Source organism: Pseudorca crassidens, chromosome 15 (assembly GCF_039906515.1).
Source record: "Pseudorca crassidens isolate mPseCra1 chromosome 15, mPseCra1.hap1, whole genome shotgun sequence".
In the NCBI taxonomy this organism is placed as follows: domain Eukaryota; kingdom Metazoa; phylum Chordata; class Mammalia; order Artiodactyla; family Delphinidae; genus Pseudorca; species Pseudorca crassidens.
In genome coordinates, this window is record NC_090310.1 from 20,417,498 (window position 1) to 20,442,993 (window position 25,496).

Consider the following 25,496-nt stretch of genomic DNA (forward strand, 5'->3'; position numbering starts at 1 on the left):
GACAGCTAGGTACTTGCAGTGCAGGTCTGTCATTGACTCAGGACCTATTTCTGGATGTTTCCTTTATGCCCAGGTCTGTGTTAATTCCTGGGGATATGATTATGACCTACAAATGGATAGTCCCTATTCTCCCAGAGCTTCTAGTCTGATGACAGCAATAAACGTTAAACACATACATTAAATAAGCTATTTAATTATACTTGTGTTAAGTGCTATGAAGGAAAGTATGTGGTATAGGTGGGAGCAGACAGCAGTCTGTGAGGAGGGAGGGTTTTCAGTTTTGAATCCAGTTTCATGCTCCTGTACCATTAAAGTCGGGCTCTTGCCTGCCATGGAGCTTGGCTGTTTAATCTAAATTCAAGGATTTGAGTGGTATAGAAGTACCCTGGATATCAGTGAACTGCCTTATGGTATCCTAGGTGACAGTTGGGTATTATAGTGGGACCATGACGTTTTAAAACAGTTCTTTGAATCAGCTTCCAAAAAATGCCCCTGTTAGGATGAGGGAGTAATTAACCAGCATCATCTCTCACCTGGTTGGTCAGAGTCTTGGTCTTAGTGGCCATCCCCTTCCCCCCTCATCTTGAGCATCTCTTAAAGCCGCTCTGCCAGGTGAGAAAGACAGTCTTGCCACATAGAGGAGACCTTTTTGTGGTCAGAGCTTTATAAGTAGTGACAACCCTTGGTAGGATAGCCTCTGAAGGTGCTCTCAAGGTCATTAGCAGTTTGTCCCAAGCTGTATAATTCCAGGTGTCTCTAGGTCTGAGGAGTTTTTGATGATACCACTGTCATTTTTTTCTGTCCCCATAGGTATGTGTCTGATTTCACCAGTACTCTCTACTCAATACGAAAGAAGTATAGGCTGGATGATATTCCTCTCAACTCCCTTTTTCAAGAAGATTGGGCGGCTTTTCAGAATTCCATTAGGTAAAGTGGGGGTAAACATGCATAATATAGTATATAAAAATGATAAATGTGTGTGTAAGGCGTTCTTTTTTCTCTCTTTCACTGCCCCCCCCTTTTTAAAGCAAATACTCTAGACTCTGAAAACAAGCCAATAAACAAAAAAAACAAGGCAAACCAAACAAACACCAAAAAGACCCCTCTTGCTCTTAAAATATTTTTAAAAGTTCTTTATGAACTCATCTCCTTTGGTGACTTAAGTTTTCTTATGTTTGGTTTGAGATTTTTTTTTTCCCCTTAGCCTATAGTTTCTACAAACGTAAAATAAGTTAGAGCTTTTATTTTAGAAAATGCACAGCTGATTAGATCCTGTTTCTGGATCTGTGCCACAGAACTAAATGGTAAGTCAATGCTGTTTGGCCTGCAAAGAGCCGTGTAAGAGTTCCGTGAAAGGCCTTGAGGTGACCCTCCCAAGTCGTCGTTGACAGACAGATTCTGGCATAGCCTGTGTGACCTGTGGGCCACTAGGTAGACACCATGTTGCCCTAAGCCCTGAGGTCTGGTGGGAGTGTGATCGGCAGTGGCCTGAGGAGTTTGGCCCTTGATGTGTCCAGCCTGAGGGAATGCCCTGGCAGTCCAGTGGTTAGGACTCCGTGCTTCCACTGCAGGGGGCACAGGTTTGATCCCTGGGCGGGGCACTAAGATTCTGAAAGCTGCTCGGGGCGGCCCCAAAAAAACACAAAAGACGGAAGCCCTGGAAGCACTGGGCCTGCATCGTCCCAAGGCTGTGACCCGAAGCCTCGGTTGACTAGGGTGTATGTTCTCTATTGTGCTGTGGTTCTCCCACTCCTATGAGGTCTAACAACTGTACTATCAGCCTGAGATAAAAAGCGATCTAGAAATTTCTTTTCCTTACAACCATTCTTTGCAGACATACGTTCTGAAAAGGCAAGCTGCTCTCCCCCCACTTACATTTCTTGCCTGACCCCCGGCCTAGGTGGTATGTGCAGAGTGCCCATGGCACATGTGGGTCTCAGTGCAGATCCAGACCCTCCAAAAGCTGTCTTTAATCAGGGTAAACCCGGGGCCTCCCAGGACCATTTGGAGTGTCTCCTCATGGGCTCTGATCTGAACTTTTTTTTTTGATGAAATTTAATGTTCTAGATGCCAATATCCCTTATCAGCTGTGGCAGCTTGGTACACCAGAAAATATTATGCGCAAGGTTGTTCTCTTGTAACTGGCGTGAGTGGAATATTTCACTTTCTCATAAACCTTTCTTATGATGGAATGCCTAGATATCCTGGTGATGATAGACACTTTCGGAGAAAGTTAAAAGTTAACTAGACCTAAGATGTTTTTAATCCTTGGATTTGCCCTGACATTATAGTTTGGTGTTGAAGGACTCAGTAGCTGGAGTTTGAGGCCTAGCATAAAATTACTTGAAAATTAAAGGATTATTAAATACAGAAATGATCATTCAGGCTTATCTCTGAGAAACAAATGGATTAATCTTCATCTGCCTTTCATGTGATCAGAGAGAAACAATTCTAAGATCAAAACAGTTTTCTCTTCTATGCCTGGCAAATAGCAGGCAGCTGACAAATATTAATGAATTTTGGTTTTTAAATTTTAGATACAAAGAATTTCCAACCCATTTTATTTGTTTGTTTGTTTTGTTTTGTTTGTTTTTCTTTTTTGTCCACGCTGTGCAGCTTGTGGGATCCTAGTTCCCTGACCAGGGATCGAACCCGTGCTCCCTGCAGTGGAAGCGTGGAGTCTTAACCACGGGACCTCCAGGGAATTCCCTCCAACCCATTTTCTTGAGGACAAAGCCCAAAAGCAACCTCAGTATTTTTGGAAATGTAAAATTATTTGAGATCATGTTGGATAGAATTGTGATTCATAGCAGAGAGACACATGACAGGAGGATATTGGAAGGGACCAGCATTTCCCTTTTACATGAATTACTAATGAATGGAACGTTTCAGGTAGGCCCTCAAATGGTTAACTGCTTTCCCACAAACCAGCACACCACCAAAAGTGGTGAATAGTTAGAATTTTTATGAATGGGACAATGTTTGTCCTGTAAATGTCGGCATTCCAGATACTTGAAGTGCTTTTTGTTTCGTTTAGGATAATAGCCACCTGTGGAGAGCTCCTGCGGCAGTGCGGGGACTTGGAGCAGCAGCTAGCCAACAGGTAGGAGAGGGCTGTGGGCCGGCCCCTGGGCTCTCAGCTGGGGAAAACCTTGATAGAGTGCGCAGCACCGTCTGAAGCCACAGAGCTTGAGGACTCTCTGTACCTAGGATACGAGGTGTCAGTGTTGTCACCATTCAGCATTTATTGAGCACCTAAAAGGAGCAAGGCTCTGACCTCCTTGGCACATAACTTCAGTTAGATATGGAAGTTTCAGCCTAAATGAGGAAGCAGTACATGTTGTCTCCAAATTATGAGTGGGCAGGGCTCCCGCTGCATGTTTGCAAGTCAGTTATTGGGGATGGAAAGTTATAGGTGGTGCGAGGTCCCCTGGGCCAGCCCACAGAATCGGGATGAATCCGGCCAGCCTGCCTTCTGGGTTCTGCAGTAGGATTCTGTGCTGCGGAAGCCGGTGTGTGTGTCAAAGGAGGATGTCTGGGGTCAGGCCCTCCATTCTGATACCTGCCAGGGCTTTTACACTGCCCCGAAGTGACCCCATTCGGACCTGCTTTTCCCTCCAAGGGCTTCAGGCTTCCCAAATGTCCTCACTTCTTCAGCGGAATTTCTGATTGCCATGGTGCAGCTGCTTTCTCTGTCCTGCAGGAATTCAGGGGAAGAAGTCTGTTTCCTACAGCGGTGTTAGGGCCTAGCGGCAGTCCCTTCACCTCTTTCTGGGATAACTCAGAAAGTTATCTCTGCAGGAGGGAATTTCTGGCAGTGGTACAAAGTGAAAAGCAAGCTGAGGCCTCGAGACTGGGTGGGCAGTAGGGCTGAGCTGCTGGGGAAGGTCGTCAGACCGGCCGCAGGGTCCGGGCTCTGAGTTGGTCATTTCTTCTCCTCGCCACTCTTTGTCTCCTTTCATTTCTGAACCCACGGGTTGCCTTCAAGTCCCAAGACTTTTTACCATGGTTCTCATTATGGAGAAAGCCTTGCGGGGGCCAGGGGTGCGGGGGTGGGTTGGAATGGGCAGCTGTTGCAGTTCATAGCTCCCAAACAGCCCAGCATAGAGCTCATGTGACTTCTTGGAATGAATAAAACCAGAACACCACAAGCATACAGCAGAGTGTGTATAAATAATATAAATGATGAGGTAAACGCCCCCTTCCTCCCTCCCCATTCCCACACACACGTATGCTCATGTTTATATGCACGTGTGTGCGTGCACACAGACACGCACACGGTGAGGGGAGCCTATGGCGGAAGGGTGAGTAGGTCTGGGTTCACGAAGGGCCCCTAAGAAAAGGTGAAAATTTGACATTTATATATTTAAAAGAAAGCCATGTAGCTTATTAGTTTCTTGATTACGGTGGTGATTACAGCCTGGGCCCAGCTCAAAAATTAAAAGTTCACGAGTGTACAAAGTATTAAAAACTGAAAATCTACTCACCCCAAAAATTCTTGAGAAGAAATGTTAACAGCCCCCCTGCCCCCATCGCATTTGTTTTTTTTTGTTTTGTTTTATTTTGTTTTTTGCAGTACGCGGGCCTCTCACTGCTGCGGCCTCTCCCGTTGTGGAGCACAGGCTCCGGACGCGCAGGCTCAGCGGCCATGGCTCACGGGCCCAGCCGCTCCGCGGCATGTGGGATCTTCCCGGACCGGGGCACGAACCCATGTCCCCTGCATTTGCAGGCGGACTCTCAACCACTGCACCACCAGGGAAGCCCCCACATCGCATTTGTTGAGCTCTGCCATGAAAGGCTTTACATGAATTAACTCCTCAATCCTCCCGGGGCGTCCAAAGAGATAGGTACTATTCTTACCCCCATTTTTACACATGAAGAGACATTGAGGCATAGAATTTGGCACCGGTAGTAACTTTTTAAGTAAAAGGAATTATCTGTGGAAAGAGCTGTGTCTGAGGTGATGCATCTAAGAGGCAGTGATCTGAACCTGGACATCAGCTGAGTCATCCCGAGTGTGTATCACCTCCACACTGTCCTTCCTCACAGATGAGTGTCCGTCCTCAGACTTGGGTTTCTCTGCATATATATCAGACGTCTTTCCATATCAGAACGTATAGACTTGCCTTAATCTTTTAATGAAGATGAGTATTACCTTCTAAAGGGTAAGGAAGGATCTGGTTAAGAAGGTGAATGGGGGCATGACAGTTAAAGGTTGAGCCCCTCTAACTGCATTTTGCAGCCCAGAGAGGCTGAGAGCCTGGCCCGAGCTTTGGTGTGAGATGAGAACAGATTGGGTGTATCCAAGGGAGCCTTTTTAAGAGATGATGTCATTCTGGAAGCACTGAGCCTGGGAAGGGAAAAGAGTAACAGTTATCATCTGTGTTCCCATCAGGGAGCCTATGCATGTGACTGCCACCTATAAAGCTTATCTCCCTGTCGGTTTCACTGGCAGACCCAGACTGCAACTTAGGACCACTCCCCTCGGGTGGCAGAGGCAGTAGCTCGAAACACTGCAGATTACTTCAGTAACAAGAGTGACATTGGCTACTGGGCTTTTAAGATCACCTGTTTGCAGACAGAGATCGTTTTGTGATTAGTGGGGCAAGTAAAGCAAGGTTGAGTTGGGTGTCACCCGAGGGATTTCTCTTGTACTTGGGTGACATACAGGGAGATTGCTGTGGTTCCTCTATACTTTTATGGTGCCCACCACTTATTTTTGGAACAGAGGTATTTTCACTAGGGCAAGGTTTTAGTGGCATAGTTCAGTGGGACAGTGAGGTTTGGGGAATCCAAAATAAATGTCTAGGTTCCTATGGCTGAGGAGTGGGCAGCAACTTTTCCAGAAAAGGAGATGAGTTGAGGAAGGAGATGGAATTGGGATGTTAGTCCCTCCCTCCTCTGCTCATACTCACTGCCTTCTCCTGGCTCAGCAGGTAGCACAGCACTGGCACATAATGGACTCTCCTGTTAATCTCTGAGCTTCTGAGGACAAGCTCTATGTATAATCATCTGATAATCGCCAAGACCTGGCTTAGAGCCCATTAAAATGATGAGAAAACGTTTCTTTTTTTTTTTTTTTCTTTATTTTTGACTGCGTTGGGTCTTCGTTGTTGCGCACGGGCTTTCTCTAGTTGCGGCGAGGGGGGGCTACTGTTTGTTGTGGTGCGCGGGCTTCTCGTTGCAGTGGCTTCTCTTGTGGAGCACGAGCTCCAGGTGCACGTACTTCAGTAGTTGCAGCATGTGGGCTCAGTAGTTGTGGCTCACGGGCTCTAGAGCGCAGGCTCAGTAGTTGTGGTGCATGGGCTTAGTTGCTCTGTGGCACGTGGGATCTTCCTGGACCAGGGATCGAACCGTGTCCCCTGCATTGGCAGACGGATTCTTAACCACTGCGCCACCAGGGAAGTCCTGAGAAAATGTTTCTTTTTTTTTTTTTTTTTTTTTTTTTTGCGGTACGTGGGCCTCTCACTGCTGCGGCCTCTCCCGCTGTGCAGCACAGGCTCCGGACGCTCAGGCTCAGCGGCCATGGCTCACGGGCCCAGCGGCTCCACAGCATGTGGGATCTTCCCAGACCGGGGCATGAACCCGTGTCCCCTGCATCGGCAGGCGGACCCCCAACCACCGCGCCACCAGGGAAGCCCATATTAGATTTGGTTTTTATTCTAGAGCACACTATTGTGACATTTTAAAGTATAATTTTTTTGTAAATTAATTAATTAATTAATTTTTGGCTGCACTGGGTCTTCGTTGCTGCACGCGGGCTTTCTCTAGTTGTGGTGAGCAGGGGCTACTCTTCATTGCGGTGCGCGGGCTTCTCATTGTGGTGGCTTCTCTTGGTGCGGAGCACGGGCCCTAGGTGCGCGGGCTTCAGTAGTTGTGGCACGCGGGCTCAGCAGTTGCGGCTCGCGGGCTCTAGAGCGCAGGCTCAGTAGTTGTAGCTCACGGGCCTAATTGCTCTGTGGCATGTGGGATCTTCCCGGACCAGGGCTCGAACCCGTGTCCCCTGCATTGGCAGGAGGACTCCTACCCACTGCGCCACCAGGGAAGTCCCTTAAACTATAATCTTTAATACTCAAAACATTCCCAACATAACTGTTTTTCTTCAGCTTGGATGGCAGACTGATGCCACTTGCCCCTGGCAGCCTGAGACTGAGACACATATTGCAGTAACCCCAGGAAGGAGAGCTGACTTCCCGGAGGGCAGAGACGAAAGCTCAGCTGTCAACTTCCTGCTCACCAAACCCAGGGTCACCTGTCAGTCAAAGAATAATTACGGAGCGCCTGCTATGTTCCCGGCACTGTGCTAAGTGCTGGGAATTCAGAGATGAAGACCACTCTCTGGTTTGGCCTCACCATCTAGTGTGTAAGAGAGGTGAAGGCTGGTGAAGTTAGAAGACTGTGTGCCTGGGGGGATGCCCCTGGGACCGGTCCTTGAAGAAGGAGTAGGATTTTTCCAGGTGCACCAAGGAGGGGAGAGCATTTCAGATCACGGTAGTGTGCGAGCAAGACACGCAAGGGCGTGAAGCATGGTGTGTGGTCTGGGGGCAGTTGGCATGGTAGCGGGAATGTTTGTAAGGATACAGGGGCTCCAGCGATGGAGGGCGCTGGGGGCCATGCCTAGGCATTTTTAGTTTTATCTTGGGGAGCACTGAAGGATCTTTGGGAAAAAGACAAAATCAGATTTGCCTTTTGGAAAGATCATTCCAGTAGTCCTTAGGAGGACAGATTAAATGGAGTGTGGAAGGGAAGGCAACTATGATCCAGACAAGAAATAGTGAAGACTTGGAAGTAATGCAGCGGCAGGGACAGGCCACAGTTTCACAGAGAAGAGATGCAACCGAAATTACCGGTAGGTGTAACCAACAGGGAAAACTGTAACTTGACCTTAGTGGCAGAGGCAGGTGGCTACTTGTGTCAGCAGTGGTTCCTGAGGAAAGTCCTGTCCCCAGGATTTGTTTGCAAGTACAGGCATTTCTTGACAAGCTCATGGGATTTGTTTTTGAAGAAGTGAGTGCCTACAGGCTGCCATGTCCAAAGTGATCTTTTTTATAAGAAATTGTGGTAAAGGAGGCACTGGGGAATTAGGCACAGTTGGGATGTACTACAGCGTCTAGTCTTTTGGCTACATAGGTTTGTATAATTCTGTACACATTTAAACGTATAGGCCGAATGGTGAGGTTGGGCTAAGGAGGAAACAGAGTGAGGATTTTCGGCATCCGTCAAGGGAAGTCATCCTTGTTGGAGACAGAGATCCTGCTCCGAAGCAGCGCCAGAGGTTGATCATCCCATAGAACCTCCTCCAGGCATTGTTCTTTCTCAGGAAATCACCAGGTTCTCTCAGTAGATCTCTCTAAACCTCAGAAGTAAACTTTACGGTGCCGATGAACACAAACACCACACGAGCCCAGCGTGTGCGAGAGTGTGAGTCCTGTGGGTAGAGGTGTGCAGCGAGCTGCTGTCACTCTTCTCCAGGGACACTGTTGTGTCTCGTGCCTCTGACTGCGGTGCCAGTGGCTCCCCTGGCTTTGACTGTTCCAAAGAGTGATGCTAATATAGCTCATATATAGAAAGTGCACAGTATTCCCAGATTGTAGTGAATTGACGGCTGCCCTGTAGGCTGTGCATTATATTAGGAAGATGGCATATTCTGTTAGAGTGTTAAATAGGAAATAAAAACACCTGGTGTTTATTGTGTACCTGAGGTCCAGCTCCCTCCTAAAGGATCAAGGGCGTCTCCATTTCCTTATAAAATGGACCCTAAATCAATCTGCCTCATGAGGATATCCTGGGATTTAGTAAGGAGCAGTCTGAATGCTCCAAGAAGAAAATTCCATACAAATAGCTTGGGGCATAATGGTCATCACTTTCATTACAGGATTTTGTCCACCGCTGGGAAGTATCTCTCTGAGTCCTACAGCCCTCGGAGCCTGACCGGTTTTCAGGATAGCATCTTGACAGACAAGAAGAGCTCTGCCAGGAACCCATGGCAAGAATATAATTACCTTCAGAAAGACAGCCCTGCCGAATATGGCAGTTTAATGGAAATACTCTATACCCTCAAGGTATGAGACCTGACTGATGGCATTCTTGCAAATGAAAACTTTTCCCTTGCCACTCACCCTTTCCCTAACCCAGGCTTTCTGCCCCTGTGTGTGGGCCCTGGGCTGTGGCATGCCCTCCCACGTCTCTGTCTCGTTTACGTTGGTGTTTTAAGAAGCTAATCAACTAAACTGGGGTCGAAGCAATTGAAACACAGCTGTAGGAGGAGTTGGATAAATGGAGCTTTATTACCGACGAAAGGGAGGCTGGAGAGTGTGGCTCTCGATCTGCAGCCGCGGGAGCTCGCTGTTCTCCTCTCCGGAGTTAGGCCCGTCAGCAGGGTGAGTGGAGCTGGACGGCCCCGGGCCCCCACGCGGGCACAGCCCCCCCCACTCCCCGTACTGAGTGGCAGAGAGGGGACCGGAACTCCTGTACTGCCTGGGCGTGGGCAGAACCTGGGAAGGTGGACCCCAACCCAGGAGCCAGAGGAGGAGCAAGGTGGGGAGGAGCCAGGAGCGCCCCTCGAGTGCAGGTTCTTCCGTGTGGCAACACGACGACGTGGAAATCGGTGTTCCCTCCTGGCTGTTCCTTTGGTTTAAACTCTTCGTTTGTCTACCATAAAATGGCCCTTGACTTTGAGCTTTGGGCCTCTTGGGGTCCAGGGACGGGGGACCTCCCAGCAAATGGAGTGAGCCACACGCTCCCTGGGAGTGGCCTCAGGGTTCTTAGAGGGCCACGGCCTCCTTTCCAGAGCCACCCCCACCCCCAGTCTAGTTGAACCTCACTCTCTTGGTGATAAGCCAAGGAGGTACGGCTGTTCCCATAGCACCAAATTCAATCTGAAATTATCCTGATGGGCCACGAGCTCTGGAGGTGACTGCACAGTGTGCCTCAGGATGTGTCTGAGGCCTCAGCGTTGCCCTCACAGGGTCTCCCCCATCCCTCTGTACCTTGACCCACCAACTGGCTGCATTTGAGCTTGACAAACACTTCTTGAAGCCATTCTGCAAGTTCATTCATCCGTGCTTCTGTGATTACGTTAAAGCAGCTCTGTTTATCTTTATTGCTGATCTGATTTATGTCTGTTTGTTGTAATCAGTTCATTTATAATAGCAAAACTAAGGTTACATTTTCCACCTCTATTTTCTCAGGCTGTTTGGAATACCTCAGGACTCACACAGGTGGTGCACACTCTGGTGTACAGCCGAGTATAATTGACCTGACCTCGCTGGGAATCAGGGCTCTGTCTGTCACTCTTGTTTCTACATGACACTTCTGATCATTTTTTCCTTCTTCCTCTATCCCTGAGGGACAGCCACAGGTTAATTTTTCCTAAACTACCAGTCCATGAGCTTATATTAGCTTAAATGCATCAGAGTCACCTGGGAAAGTGAATGAAAAATATATCAATAGTTTCCTGGGCTCCAGAACCCCACTGGATCCAGATGCAGTAGTTCTGTGGTAGACCCTGGGTATCTGTAACTCAGCGTGCTCTCCAGGGGGTCCTGGGGCACAGCCAGGTTTGGAAGCTACTGTAGTAGAGAACCCTCTTACTATTTTCCTTTCAGTGGCCTTTCAAAACCCTTAGCTAATACCTTGGTTGGATTCAGGGCATAACAACATGCCTTCTGCATTTTCTTGTCTTAGGAAAAAGGGTCAGGTAACCACAACCTGCTGTCAGCGTCTCGAGCGGCTCTGACTCGGCTTAACCAGCAGGCCCACCAGCTGGCTTTCGATTCCGTCTTCCTGCGCATCAAACAGCAGCTGCTCCTCATTTCCAAGATGGATGTAAGTTTCCCACCAACTGGAAAACGTGCCCCTTCACCCCCCAGCCTAGGCCTAATGTCCCCTTCCCCGAGCTTTGGGTGGTGCCCCCTCTGACTCTCCTAGGCTAGAAGTCCAGCTATAGAGTCACTGTTCCCTTGCAACTCATTGCTTAGCGAGACTGTCCTATCTTAATTGTAGTTACCGTGATGCTGTGTTTTCAGACTGTTTCTTGGGATTATTACTATTGCTTGATTAACTTTCACAGCAGCTTAGCTGTGCCCTCTCAGGGAGAAGTAAGGGAGATTATGTGCCACTGGAAAAGTTGGGGCCAGTCAGAAGAGCTAATTGTCTGATGAGGTTGAATTGTTTTCGTGCCAAACATTTGTGGAGACTTGGTTCTGGAACTTTATTCAGGAGACTGCCTTACTAGATTTGATCTGGTGTTTTTGAGGAGACTTTGAAGGGTTCTGCTCTTTTCTATCCTTGATACTCTTTCTATTTGGCTATTCTTAGAACATCTCACTTTCCTTGCCTTGCACACTCTTCTCTTTTCTGGTTGTCCTTATTCCTTTTCAAGGAATTGCCTATCAGTCCTGTTTTCTCTACTGGCTCTGACTTTCCCTGGGTCCAGATCGCATGACTTTCCTTTCAGATTTCTGAGACAGTCCCCTGATTAATTTTTCTCACTGACTCCTCAAGTCTATCTGGATTTGGCTTATTTTAAAGATAGTCTTGGGACTTCCCCGGTGGTGCAGTGGTTAAGAATCCTTCTGCCAATGCAGGGGACATGGGTTCGATCCCTGGTCTGGGAAGATCCTACATGCTGCGGAACAGCTAAGTCCGCGTGCCACAACTACTGAAGCCCATGCACTCTAGGGCCCACGTGCCGCAACTGCTGAGCCCACATGCTGCAACTACTGAAGCCCACGTGCCTAGAACCCATGCTCCGCAACAAGAGAAGCCACCGCAATGAGAAGCCCGCGCACCGCAACGAAGAGTAGCCCCCGGTTGCCGCAACTAGAGAAAGGCCGCACGCAGCGACGAAGACCCAACGTGGCCAAAACAAAACAAAACAGTAAAGATGGTCTTTTGGGAAAGATCCAGTTATGGGCTTTTACTAACCAAGAGATCCTTTAAGGAAGTCCTTTGCTTTTTGCTGCCCTCTGGAAAGCATACTAGGCCAGGAGCCAAGGGCCACTCGCTTTATTCACCGTATGATCTGGTTAGGTCTGTGCGAAATGCCGTGAGATCTACTCCAACCAGATTTTGCACTTCTGGCCTGGCTGGGGCAGGGCTGTGTGTGGGGTTGGTGGTGTGGGGCCCCTGCTGTCACATCCTAGTGGAAGTGCTGTCGATGGAGCTGTACCGGGCACCGCCCAGGCGTGGTCTTGTTGGGTCACATGGCTGAGGCTGTTACCTCCTCTGTGAGCCTCATCTCCTTATCTTTAAAATGGAGATACAGTAATTCTCACCATATGGGTATGTGAGGATTAAGTGAGAGTGTGTATGTGATAGAATTTAGCACAGCCCCTGTCACAGAGTAGATGCTTAATACGTGGTGGTTTTCTTTTTTTCTGTGATTCTCAAGACTAATGATAGTTTTTAAAAATAGAAATTACATATATTCATTTTCAGAAATTCAAGCAATATAGGAAAGTACAAAGAAAAAAAGCAGTAAACCCCTTCAAAGTCCCAGTGACCAGAAATCATCAAGCCAGACATGTCTTCCTACCCACGCACGTGTTGAAGGCTGGACGGGCATTGGTAGGGAAATGATCCATAGGAAGAAATGGAATTGTGCTACACATGCTGTTGTTCAAAAACCATAAAATGTATACAATATAAATGTTATTTGAATTTAACTAGAAAAAGAAGATAAATGAAACCAAAGGAATGGTTGAACTTGAGATAATAGTTTCTTCACGGTGAAAGGTATCAGTTCCCAGAAGATCTCTTCAAGATTAAGAAAGAAAGATTATGAAAACTACTGATAGATGGGAGTCTTTGGTTTTTGTTAATCATGTTTCTGTTTTAGATAGAAATTGACATTGATTCGCCTGCCCTGAAAGCTGATGGGATTAGCATTCCTTACATCTCTCATCTTCCTTCCCCAACCTCCCCAGTCTGGTTGTTTTTATTATTTTTATTTTGTCAAAGGTTAAAGTCTTGACCTTCTGTTCTGAAACCTTAATTTTGCCAGTTATTTAGTCTTCTTCTCCATCGAGCCCAGCTCGGTGCTTCCCACCTGTCCTTTTTCCTCTACTTCTGCATTCCACACTCATTGTTCTGCCCCAGTCCTTGGTTGCCTGGTCTTGCCTTCTCATTCAGGCCTCACTACAATGGCTCGGGCGCTGGGAATGGACGCAGGCAGCTTTGGCGATTAGGAGGAATTCTCCCAGAGTGCCAGCGTGAAAGCACACAATACAAAGGCAAACGCTTTGGCCTTAAGGATTTGAAAATTAAACCCTGGTCATTCAATGTTTGTTTTTAATGTTTGCTGGTAAATTGTATTGCTCTTGTACATTACAAGAATATAAACCAGCACTATATTCCCTTTCAAAACAGGGAAGTTTACCTGCGTTACCTGGTGACAGGTGGCCCTTTGAAGGAAATTTTAAATTCAGAAATAATCTGCATCATTTCCTTATTGACCCTCTTCAGGTCCACCCCTCTCTGTCTGCTTTTTCAGGCCCTCCCTCATCAGCCCACTCTGTCTTGCCCTTATTCTAAAGTACTTTTCCACTCTGGCCCTTCTTTCCCTCTGCCCTCCGCCTGATCACCTTCCAACTTCGCTCCTCCCGCCTCCTCTGTGAAGCCTTCCCGGGGCCTGCAGCCCACGGTGCTGGTCCTTTAGATGCACTCTGGTGATGTGCTCTTTCCCCACAACTCAGCCCTTGCTCCTGGCCTCCCCTTCTCTGCCTCACTGACCCTCACCACCTCTGCTCCCTCCTGTGCTCCTCTGTGCCAGGACTTCACCACCAGGTTGTATGGTTCCTTCTTTTTAAATCTGTCTCTGTTTCCATGGCCACTGCCCTGGTTTGGGTTCTCGTCATCTCTGAATTGTTTCTCGAGCCTTTCATCTTCCTCTCCGCCCACAGCCCTTCTCAGAGTTGCTGCATGAATCTTCCTAAAGCATCGCTCTGATTTTGTCTCTCCGCATTCAGATCCCTTGCTTGGCTCCCCCCAGTCAGTGTGATCGTCTATGTTAAACAACTTTTTGCTATGGAAATTTTCATACATATGCATGAGTAGAGGGTGTCCTCATCACCCTGTTTCGTCAGTGATCAACTCCTGGCCGTTCTGTTTCATGTATACCCCTTATCTAAAATAAGAACTCTAAAAATAATCACAGTATCATAATCACCTTTAAAAAATACAATTAAAGGGCTTCCCTGGTGGCGCAGTGGTGGGGAGTCTGCCTGCCAGTGCAGGGGACATGGGTTCGGGCCCTGGTATGGGAGGATCCCGCATGCCGCGGAGCAGCTGGGCCCGTGAGCCACATCTGCTGAGCCTGCGTGTCTGGAGCCTGTGCTCCGACGGGAGAGCCCGCAATGGTGAGAGGCCCACGCACCGCGATGAGGAGTGGCCCCCGCTCGCCGCAACTGGAGAGAGCCCTCGCGCAGAGGCGAAGACCCAACACAGCCAAAATTAAAATAAAATAAAATAAAATAATTAAAAAAAATACAATTAAAAATAATTCCTTAATATCATCAGTGTTCAAATTTCCAGTTGTTTTATAAATGTCATGCTTTAACTGTTTGAATCAGGATCCAGATTAGTTCTGCACATTGGGATTGGGGGATGTGTGATGTGTCTTTTACGTGTCTTTTGAACTCTACAGGTTACCTTTCCATCTCTCTCTATCTGCCTCCCAACCTCCCTCCTTCCCTCCCTCTTCTCTCTCTCTCTCTTTCATTTTCCCTTTTCTTTTTTTAAAATTTATTTTATTTATTTATATATTTTTGGCTGTGTTGGGTCTTTGTTGCTGTGCGCAGGCTTTCTCTAGTTGCGGTGAGCGGGGGCTACTCTTCATTGCGGTGCGCGGGCTTCTCATTGCGGCGGCTTCTCTTGATGCAGAGCACAGGCTCTCGGCACCCGGGCTTCAGGAGTTGTGGCATGAGGGCTTAGTTGCTCAGCGGCATGTGGGATCTTCCCGTACCAGGGCTCGAACCTGTGTCCCCTGCACTGGTAGGCGGATTCTTAACCACTGCGCCACCAGGGAAGCCCCGTCATTTTCCCTTTTCTTAGCCTGGTGTTCACAGCTGTGCATTCTCTTTCTAGCCTTCCCTCTCTGCACCTCATGCATCCTGTGGCCGGCCCCTTCTCTAGCCACCCTAGGTTCTTGCTCCTCTGAACTCTTATTGTATAAAACCTGACTGAGAACTTCTGCCACTGAGAACTCTTGAAGTGGAAGCCTGTGCGTGTGTGTGTGTGTGTGTGTGTGTGTGTGTGTGTGTGTGTGTGTGTGTGTAGGTGTAGGGGGTATAGGGTGGGAGTGTGTCAGGGGTCTTGGTTCCCTAAGGAGAGCAAGAATTAAGATTGCCAGTTCTTTGTCTCCTCCCTACAAAACCTGGCACAGGGTGCTGTACAGCATGGGCACTCGGTGCACGTGCGTGATTGGCGTGTTCCTTCCCTGTGGGTGGGAGTTAACTGAAAAAAGTAGGATATTTTGAAACGAAAGACGATTCTCAAAAAACAGCAAGGAGGGCTTCCCTGGTGGCACAGTGGTTAAGAATCCACCTGCTAATGGAGGGGACTCAGGTTCGATCCCTGGCCCGGGAAGATCCCACATGCTATGGAACAACTGAGCCTGTGCACCACAACTACTGAGGCTGTGCTCTAGAGCCCACGAGCCACAACTACTGAGCCTGTGTGCCACAACTACTGAAGTCCATGTGCCTAGAGCCCGTGCTCTGCAGCAAGAGAAGCCACTGCAATGAGAAGCCCGCGCACAGCAACGAAGAGTAGCCCCCACTCACCACAGCTAGAGAAAGCCCACGCACAGCAAAAAAGACCCAACACAGCCAAAAATAAAAACAAATAAATACATTTATAAAAAAACAACAACAAGGAGTTTAGAAAACTATAGGGGCAGGGGTGGGGAAGAAAAGGCTTTGTCTAGAGCAGGAAAATTAGAGTCGAGTTGGTGCTAGAGAGTGTGGGGAGGACGGCTGAGGCTTGGCCTGGGCTGGGATCCCAGGGGTGGACACGGTCATGACATTCCCGGAAAGCTCCTTAAAGGATCAAGCAACCAGATCGGGCATCAGGTGGCTGCAGAGAGCAGCTACCACGTGACCTTGGGAGTCACTCCAGGAGTCCAGCCAGAAAGGGCCTTGTTTTCCAGGCTGGCCTTAGGGTGACTCAGGTAAGAATTAAGCAACTAGATTTCTGTGGAAAGCTGTGCCATACTGATAATTAACCACCTGTGTGCTGGTAATTGGCCTGACTCTGTAGGGGAGGCTGGGAAGGCTCCCACAGTGACGTCATAGTCCCATTGAATGATGAAAGAAGACGTGTTGGTGCTGCAGGTCTCCAGACAGGGGGTCCTGAAGAGGACAAAGGAGCTGTTGGTGGAGTTTGGAGGCTCCTTCTCATCCCTTTCCCTTTGAGTTCTGAGTCAGTTGAGACATAGATACAGAAAGCAGGTGGAATAAAAGCAGCACCTTTAACTTAGTAAAGCAGTGTTGGTGAATGTGGTTTGGATATTCCTGCAACCAGACAGGGCTTCCAATTCACATATGGTCTCTGTGGAGGATTTTAGGGGGTCCTGGTCTCTTCAGAGTGCTGGCTGATGACCCAGGAGTTAGTGAGGCTACCTGTGCCAGCAGGTGTTAACCGGTTGCCCTCACCCCGTAGAGAAACTCAGAACAAGAATATCCAACTCTTCCTTTCACGTTCTGAGCGGGTAAACACAGAAGGGATCAGTTCCCATCGAACAGTTGAGTGGAGAAGGTGGGATTTCCTGCTTTATGGATCTGAAAGGATGCAGAGAGAGAGAGGATTACTTTCTCTATGGCAGGCTTCAAGGTGATGCCTTAAAGAAGAGAAATCCCTGGTCTGCCACATGGTGATTCCAAAGGCCAGCTCTGAGAAAAGATAGTGCCTGTGGTGATGCTGCGTTCTTCATGTAGTTTCCAGCATGTGGTGCTTTCATGTGCTGCCTGGGTGCTGTGACATTGACCCTTTCCTCTCCTTCCTCCCCTAGAGCTGGAACACCGCCGGCATTGGAGAAACCCTGACCGATGACCTGCCCACTTTCAGTCTCACTCCTCTCGAGTACATCAGCAATGTAAGAGACTCTGTGCGCTTTTCTCTGCGCTGGTCACAGCATCTGAGACCTTGTCTTGTATGGCCCTTCTGGGTAAAGCGGTCCTTGCTGCATCGGTTCTGTCTGGACCTTTGCTTTTGGATAGTCCCCATCCATATCCATGACTTTAAGGAAATGCGGTTGATTTTCTTAAATCAGCTGATGAAACACATGCTGATTTCAAAGCCTAACACATTCCCGCCCCTCCCCCATCCCTCTCAATATGAGGTGTGGCCAGTGCCTGAGGGCATCAGAGTATGAGTCCAGCTCCATTGCTCTTAAATGTCAGTGAGCATAAGAAATGCTGTACAGGAATGATAGACCCCAACTGTGTCTTCCTCACACTATGGGGGAGTTCTGCAATTTTCAGGGGTGATTTTGAGATAGGTGATTTCTGCCTTGAGCTCTCACTTTAGAACCCACCCCTGTGTAAGTTATGACTGTTGTAATAGATACGAAGGAATTTTATTTTATTTTTATTTTATTTTTTATTTTATTTTTTGCGGTACGCGGGCCTCTCACTGTTGTGGCCTCTCCCATTGCGGAGCACAGGCTCCGGACGTGCAGGCTCAGCGGCCATGGCTCACAGGCCTAGCTGCTCTGCGGTATGTGTGATCTTCCCAGACTGGGGCATGAACCCGTGTCCCCTCCATCAGCAGGCGGACTCTCAACCACTGCGCCACCAGGGAAGCCCTATTTTATTTTTTAAAATATTTATTTATTTATTTTGGCTGCGCTGGGTCTTAGTTGCAGCATGTGGGATCTTTGTTGCAGCATACGGGATCTTTAGTTGTGACATGTGGGCTCCTTAGTTGCAGCATGCGAACTCTTAGTTGCAGCATGCATGCGGAATCTAGTTCCCCAACCAGGGATCGAACCCGGGCCCCCTGCATTGGGAGCGTGGAGTCTTACCCACTGGACCACCAGGGAGGCCCCTGCAAAGGAATTTTAGAAGTAAATATTGTACAGTTAGAGGAAGTGTGTGTGATCCCACTGGTGAGTAGCAAGGAGGATGGCTTTCCTCTCTGTTCACTGAGCAAGTCCAAAACAGCAATTGTTTTCCTCTGTTTTTCAGGGTATTATTCAATACCCTGGACGGATGGAACTAAAAATGTTGGTTGGTCTTTACAACCAATGAGAATAATCTTATTTTTAGAATTGAGACATGTGTATTGCAATCGAAATTGATTCCAGAAACGATGTTGCTTAGAAGGAACTCAAAAGGCTATCGAGTTGATTTTAAACACAGAGGAGTAAGGAAGGCGAGGGGGCGTTTTCAGGCCAGGGCTCTTTTCCCACCGGCTGTCACTCGTCAGCCCCCAGGTAGGCATCGTCCTTATGAGGTCATCTCCTGATGACCTCGGCTCAGGAAATGAATATCTACTGAGCACGTACTGTGTACAGGGGCAGTGCTAGGCTCTTATTGGTGCCATGAGATAGTGTGCAGTATAGACCGAATTTTATCTTAACAACAACTTTGTGAGCCGGTTGGTGGCAGCCGTGTTTTGCGGTCAGAAGCACCAAGGCTCTGGGGGATGGGAGTGGGGCAGGGAAGCCACTCATTCAGCAGTCACTCTGTTAGGAAGCCTGGTGCTTTATGTGTGTCTCACGCATATTAGTTTCATCTTTGCCACAGCCCTCTGAAGTAAGTATGAGATCACCCTCATTTCAGAGATGGCGAAACCAAGGCCCCGACAGATTAAGTAAGTTGCCCAACGTCACACAGTGGTAGAGGCAGAACTCAAACCCAGGTCCTTCTGACCACAGAGCTGTTCATTTTTCCTGAGTCACTGCGCTTACCCAGCCAGGATATCATGGAGTATTTCTTGAATATGGGAGAATAGCAGACAAACGTCTACAGGTGTGATGGTGAGCATCCCTTCCCACGTTGATTTCCAAGAAATAAGCATAGACAGAACTCCCAAGAAAAACTTGGCATTGTGGAACCTCTCTAGGAAACACAGCAATCCCCACAGTCTAAGGCCAATTAATTCAAGTTTGAGATGTCAGATTATTGAAAATTTGCACCTAACCGATGCTTTGCCTTGCTGGTGAATGCCCTCACCCACGCAGAACTGTGTGAGCATTATAAGGGGATGAAATAGGAGAAAATCCTTGGAAGAAATAAAACAGCATAGATGCAAGGCATATCGATGATGATTCTTTATTTCAAGTAAAGCTGGGTTTGTGGATTTAGCCAAGAGGTGATGGCTACAGATGAAAGGGGTACCAAATACAGGAATATGCCTGTGGTCTCTGCACATAGTAGGTATTCAGGAAGTGCTTGCTGAGTGGAATTACAATGGAGAAATCCTAACCCCAGAAGTCAGCATCCTTCCCTTCCTCCAGCCTTGGGGAAAAATGATGAATTTGTTGCCATTTCAAGCTGAAATAATGTACAGTGGTTGTGGTTATTAGTGACGTAAGTGACCACTTGTCTAGTTTGAGTGAAAGACACTCAAACTAGAGTATTTTACTTACTAAGTAAATGAAAGGAAAAGGTGCTGATTTTTTTCATTTTACCATCTATGTACATAGCGCTTTAAAGGGAGACCAAACACAATTTTTTGTTAGCACGATGGGCCACATTAAGTGTTTGGAGATGAAGGTGTAACCATCCTGTAGTCCTCTGGGCTGGTAGATTTTGGGAGTCTGTCTTAACTTCTGGACACCTGCTACCGTACAGGTGTATGTAAGGCCAGATCGAGAAGATCTTTCTCTAATAGTCCTTGGACTTTTAGCTTGCAGAATCAGTATCAACTCTAAGATGGAATGAATGTGTGAAATCAATATGGAGCCAAAAAAATCAACAACAGGCTCCAGTACCTTTTTAAGAAAATATATATTACGTTGTCGTAACCTGAAAATCAACCTCATTTTGAAATGACACATATACTTACCTTAAAATGCTAAACAGTTGTGAGTTGTGATAGAAATAGGTGTCTAAAATGTATCCATGATGACAGTCATGTGTATCTGACAAACACATGACAAATCCTGAATTACTCATGGGCTTATCCCAAATGTCTTGTAACCCTGCCTTTGCGATTCCTAACCAACCAAGAAGGTTTATTTTCTAGAGTTTGTATTATGAAAACATACAGTTTTCCCTCCAGATTAATTTATAATTATAAACTGCTTTTTTCCCCAACAAAATTCCTTCCTTCGCCTGGTTAAATCACTTAGAAGGAAGAGACCCAGATCCAAATCCAGAAGACAGGATTGAAATTCTTGCTTGACCATGCACTTGTTGACATTAGCATCTTACTGGTTTTTCATCTATGAACAGTAATAATGACATATTTACACAAGTGCTTTAAATTTTACAAAGCATTTCAGTATCCATTACTCATTTGAGGTAGAGCTTGCACTGAATGCATTCCAAAAAACTGAGGCCATGAGTGAGAAGGATGAATCTATGATCTATGTGCAAACTACCGGTGACTTTTTTTTCAGATGTTGCCTCACCAGTATTACCACACACTGGAAAGATCAGACCTGGAGCTGCTGTAAGGTCTTGCAGTTTTGTCTGTCCACCATTTGCCTTCACATAAACGTACTGCATGAAATAATTACCGCCGCATGTGTCAACGTTGGGCTGACAGTGCTTTCTTTTGTTTCAGATCGGGCAGTATATCATGTCCCTCCCCCTGAACCTTGAGCCATTTGTGACTCAGGAGGACTCAGCCCTAGAGCTGGCTTTGCACGCTGGAAAGCTGCCGTTTCCTCCTGAGCAAGGTAAGAGAGACCTGCAGGAAAGAGAGCGGCGGGCTTGGATGTGATCGCATGCCCCTTGTAGCACCTTACCCTCATCATACCCGTCCTCCACACTCGCACTGAAATAGTTGTCAAAGTGTACAGTCGTGACTGAGAAAGATTGGGGTTCTCTTTTTGCACCCTCTGAGGGACTTCTGCGGGACAGAGTGGATTAGGGAAGGCTTACTGTATGCAGGGCATCCCTGGGGAACTCCCCCAGTGCCGTCAGTTGGGAGGTGGTGGCAGGTGGGCCTGGGGTCGTAGGCATTCATTGGTGATAGAAGGGAGGTCACAGGGCAAGGGACCCGCCAGGTTTTTTCTCTCTCTTTGTTCCCCCTCTGTGTGGACCACCTGTCAAGTAAAGTGGCACCTCATAAGAAGAGTTTTTCTTGTCAAGACAAAAATAAACTCTTCAGGGACTTCCCTGGTGGCGCAGTGGTTGGGAGTTCGCCTGCCGGTGCAGGGGACATGGGTTTGAGCCCTGGTCTGGGAGGATCCCACGTGCCGCGGAGCGGCTAAGCCCATGTACCACAACTACTGAGCCTGCGCTCTAGAGCCCGCGGGCCACAACTACTGAAGCCTGTGCGCCTAGAGCCCGTGCTCCGCAACGAGAGAGGCCACCGCAATGAGAAGCCCGCTCACTGCAGCGAAGAGTAGCCCCCGCTAGCCGTAACTAGAGAAAGCCTGCACGCAGCAACGAAGACCCAATGCAGCCAAAACTAACTAACTAAATAAATTTGTTGAAAAAAATAAATAAAAAAAAAATAAACTCTTCAGTGTAGAGGTTAACAACACTTCTGTCCAAATGCCTCTGGCTGTAGTGAGCTTCCAACTCCCCAAGGCTCGTGGATCTCTAAACTGGCAAGGTAAAAAAAATATAATATGTTAACACTTTTCCTTTTTCTCATTGTCTGGGCCTGACAGATTGAACAGGGACCACATACTCTCTGATCCAAAATCATCTTATCCCTAACATTGGGCATTATAGGCCTCCCTCTGTAATACTGAAGAGACAGAAAAAAAATCACTTGGTATATAAAGGATTCAGCAGCTCAAGAGAGGGTACTGCACTGAAAATAAAATCACATCGAAAGGTTAAAAATAAAGGGTTGCTAAAAGACATCTCATGTAAATTCAAATAAAAAGAAAACAAGATGACTGCATCATTATTAAAGAAGTTGAATCAAATCAAAAGATAATAAATGAGACTAAATGATTCTTTATGTCAATAACGGGTGGATTCCACAGTGAACCTGTAGTAGTCAGGTACCCTTATGTGGCCAGTAACACAGCACTGAAGTATATAAAGAAGAAGCTGGCAGACGTATGACAAAACCACATTAGTACTGAGAAAATCTTGTACCTCTCGTTTAGGCTTTGACAGATCAAAAAGGAAAATTAATGAGAAGAAAAGAGGAATTGTTCCGTATAATAAGCACATTTGATTGAATCAATATGTCAAGATTTTTATCCCACAGAATAGGCATAGTTGTCAAATTTCTATAAACTGTTTGCAAAAGTAATACAAATAAAATCTCCATAAGTTTCATAGGATTATAAACATTAATGGTACTTATATAATTTTTGAAAAAAAATTCTATTTAAAATTCAAATTTAAAATGTGAAACCTGCTAAGCTAAACTATGAGTGAATATTAATTAATCTTCGTGATAGGGAAGGGAAGACTTTTTTGAAATGAAAGATAGAAACTGTAAAGGAGGGGACCTCCCTGGTGGTCTAGTGGCTAAGACTCCATGCTCCCAGTGCGGGGGGCCCGGGTTTGATCCCCGGTCAGGGAACTAGATCCCATCTGCCACAACTAAAGATCCTGCATGGTGCAGCTAAGATCCCACGTGCCGCAACTAAGACCCGGTGCAGCCAAATAAATAAACAAATAAATATTTAAAAAAAAAAAGAAACTGTAAAGTAAATTGAAAGATAAATGATAAACTGGAAAATAATAGCAACATATATGATAGATGATGGTTAATATCCTCATTTTATAAAATTTCTTACAAGTCAGTAAGAAAAAGATGAACACCCACGGAAGAATAAGTAAACAACATGAAGGCATTCAAATAAGCTAAAACATATAAAGAAATGTTTTAACTTTAATAATCCTCAGAGCTGCAAATGAAAGTAGGATAGATCATTTTGCAGCCTATCAAATTGACTATATATACAGGCATATATTTTATTTTATTTTTATTTATTTATTTTTTAAATAAATTTAATTAGTTAATTAATTTATTTTGGCTGCGTTGGGTCTTTGTTGCTGCACGTGGGCTTTCTCTAGTTGTGGCGAGCGGGAGCTACTCTTCGTTGTGGTGGGCGGGCTTCTCATTGCGGTAGCTTCTCTTGTGGAGCATGGGCTCTAGGCACACGGGCTTCAGTAGCTGTGGCACACAGGCTCAGTAGTTGTGGTGCACAGGCTCAGTAGTTGTGGCGCACGGGCTTAGTTGCTCTGCGGCATGTGGGATCCTCCCGGACCGGGGCATGAACCCATGTCCCCTGTATCGGCAGGCAGACTCTCAACCACTGCGCCACCAGGGTAGCCCTCTGCCCAGTTTTTTAATCAGACTGTTGTTTTTTGTTATTGAGTTCTTTATATATTTGGATATTAGCCCCTTATTGATTATATGATTTGCAAATACAGTAGTGCCCCCTTATCCACAGGGGATGTGTTCCAAGACCGCCAATGGATGCCTGAAACTATGGATAGTACTGAACCCTGTATATACTGTGTTTTCTCCTATACTAATGCGTGGGTGGTATATACAGTAACAATACACTGGACAAAGGGATGACTCATGTCCCAGGCGGGACAGGGTGGGGCAGGGTGGGACAGGATGAGATTTCATCATGCTACTTAATGCATTTTAAAGCTTACTATATGGATTGTTTTTTTTCTGGAATTTTCCATTTACTGTTTTTGGACTGTAGTTGACTTTAGGTAACTGAAATCTCAAAAAGCAAAACCACAGATAAGGGGGGACTACTGTACCTTCTTCTATTCAGTAGGTTGCCTTTTTGTTCTGTTGATGGTTTCCTTTGCTGTACAGGAGCTTTTTATTTATTTATTTAAAATATTTATTTATTTATTTATTTATTTTATTTATTTATTTTTGGCTGTGTTGGGTCTTCGTTGCTGTGCGTGGGCTTTCTGTAGTTGTGGCAGCTGGGGACTACTCTTCATTGCAGTGTGCAGGCTTCTCATTGCTGTGGCTTCTCTTGTTGTGGAGTCCGGGCTCTAGGCACGTGGGCTTCAGTAGTTGTGGCTCATGGGCTCTAGAGTGCAGGCTCAATAGTTGTGGCACATGGGCTTAGTTGCTCTGCAGCATGTGGGATCATCCTGGACCAGGGCTCAAACCCATGTCCCCTGCATTGGCAGGCGGATTCTTAACCACTGCACCACCAGGGAAGCCCCCCAGGAGCTTTTTAGTTTGATGTAGTTCATTTGTTTATTTTTTCTTTTATTGCCATTGCCTCTGGAGCCAGATCCAAAAAAATATTGCTAAGAACAATGTCAGGGAGCTTACTGCCTAGATATTTTATGGTTTTTGGTTTTACATTCAAGTCTTTAATCCATTTTGAGTTAATTTTTGTATATGATGTACGACAGTGGTCCAGTTTCGTTCTTTTGCATGTGGTTGTCCAGTTTTGCTAACACCGTTTTTTGAAGAGGCTGTCCTGTCCACTTTGTATATTTTTGCTTCCTTTGTCACAAATTAATTGACCATATATGTGTGGGTTTATTTCTGGGCTCTGTAATCTGTTCCATTGATCTTTGTGTTTTTATGCCAATACCATACCGTTTTGATTACTATAGCTTTGTAATATAGTTTGAAATCAGGGAGTGTGATTTCTCCAGCTTTGTCCTTCTTTCTCAAGACTGCTTTGGTTATTTAGGGTCTTCTGTGGTTCCATACAAATTTTATAATTATTTGTTCTAATTCTGTGAAAAATGCCATTGAAATTTTGATAGGGATTGCACTGAATCTGTAGATTGCTTTGGGTAGTACAGACATTTTAACAATATTAATTCTTCCAGTCCATGACCATGGAATACCTGTTCACGTATATGTGTCTTTTTAAATTTCTTCCATCAGTGTCTTACAGTTTTCAGTATACAGGTGGTTCACTTCCTTGGTTAAATTTACTCCTGGGTATTTTTTCTTTTTGATGCAATTGTAAATGGGATTGCTTTGCTGATTTCCCTTTCTGATAGTTTGTTATTAGTGTACAGAAACCCAATCAGTATTCTGTATATTGATTTTATATCCTGCAACTTTACTGAATTCATTTATTAGTTCTAAGAGTTTTTTGCTGGAGTCTATTAACATTTTCTATATGTAGAATTGTGTCATCTGCAAATAGTGATGGTTTTACTTCTTACTTTCCTATTTGGATGCCTTTTATTTCTTTTTCTTGCCTAATTACCATGATTAGGACTACCAACACTAAGTTGAATAAAAGTGGCAAGAGTGGGCATCCTTGTCTTCTTCCTGATCTTAGAGGAGAAACTTTCAGCTTTTCATCAGTGAGTATGATATTAGTTGTAGGTTTGTCATATACGGCCCTTATTATGTTGAGATACTCACTCTATACTTACTTTGTTGAGAGTTTT

General features: G+C 46.2%; 1 protein-coding gene across 7 annotated transcripts in view; it reads left to right on the forward strand.

The window, feature by feature from the left end:
- COG7 (component of oligomeric golgi complex 7) overlaps nt 1-25,496 on the forward strand; it is a 93,016-nt gene that overhangs the window by 44,965 nt on the left and 22,555 nt on the right. For 5 of the 7 annotated variants that reach the window (XM_067706408.1, XM_067706403.1, XM_067706404.1 and 2 more), the window contains 6 exons: nt 811-927; nt 3,038-3,103; nt 8,876-9,062; nt 10,687-10,827; nt 17,012-17,095; nt 20,737-20,851. In XM_067706408.1, coding sequence (XP_067562509.1) covers nt 811-927; nt 3,038-3,103; nt 8,876-9,062; nt 10,687-10,827; nt 17,012-17,095; nt 20,737-20,851 — 710 coding nt within the window. Of the gene's footprint in view, nt 1-810; nt 928-3,037; nt 3,104-8,875; nt 9,063-10,686; nt 10,828-11,588; nt 14,396-17,011; nt 17,096-20,569; nt 20,628-20,736; nt 20,852-25,496 lie in introns of those variants that run through there. The other 2 variants (XM_067706406.1, XM_067706407.1) reach the window with 2 other exon arrangements.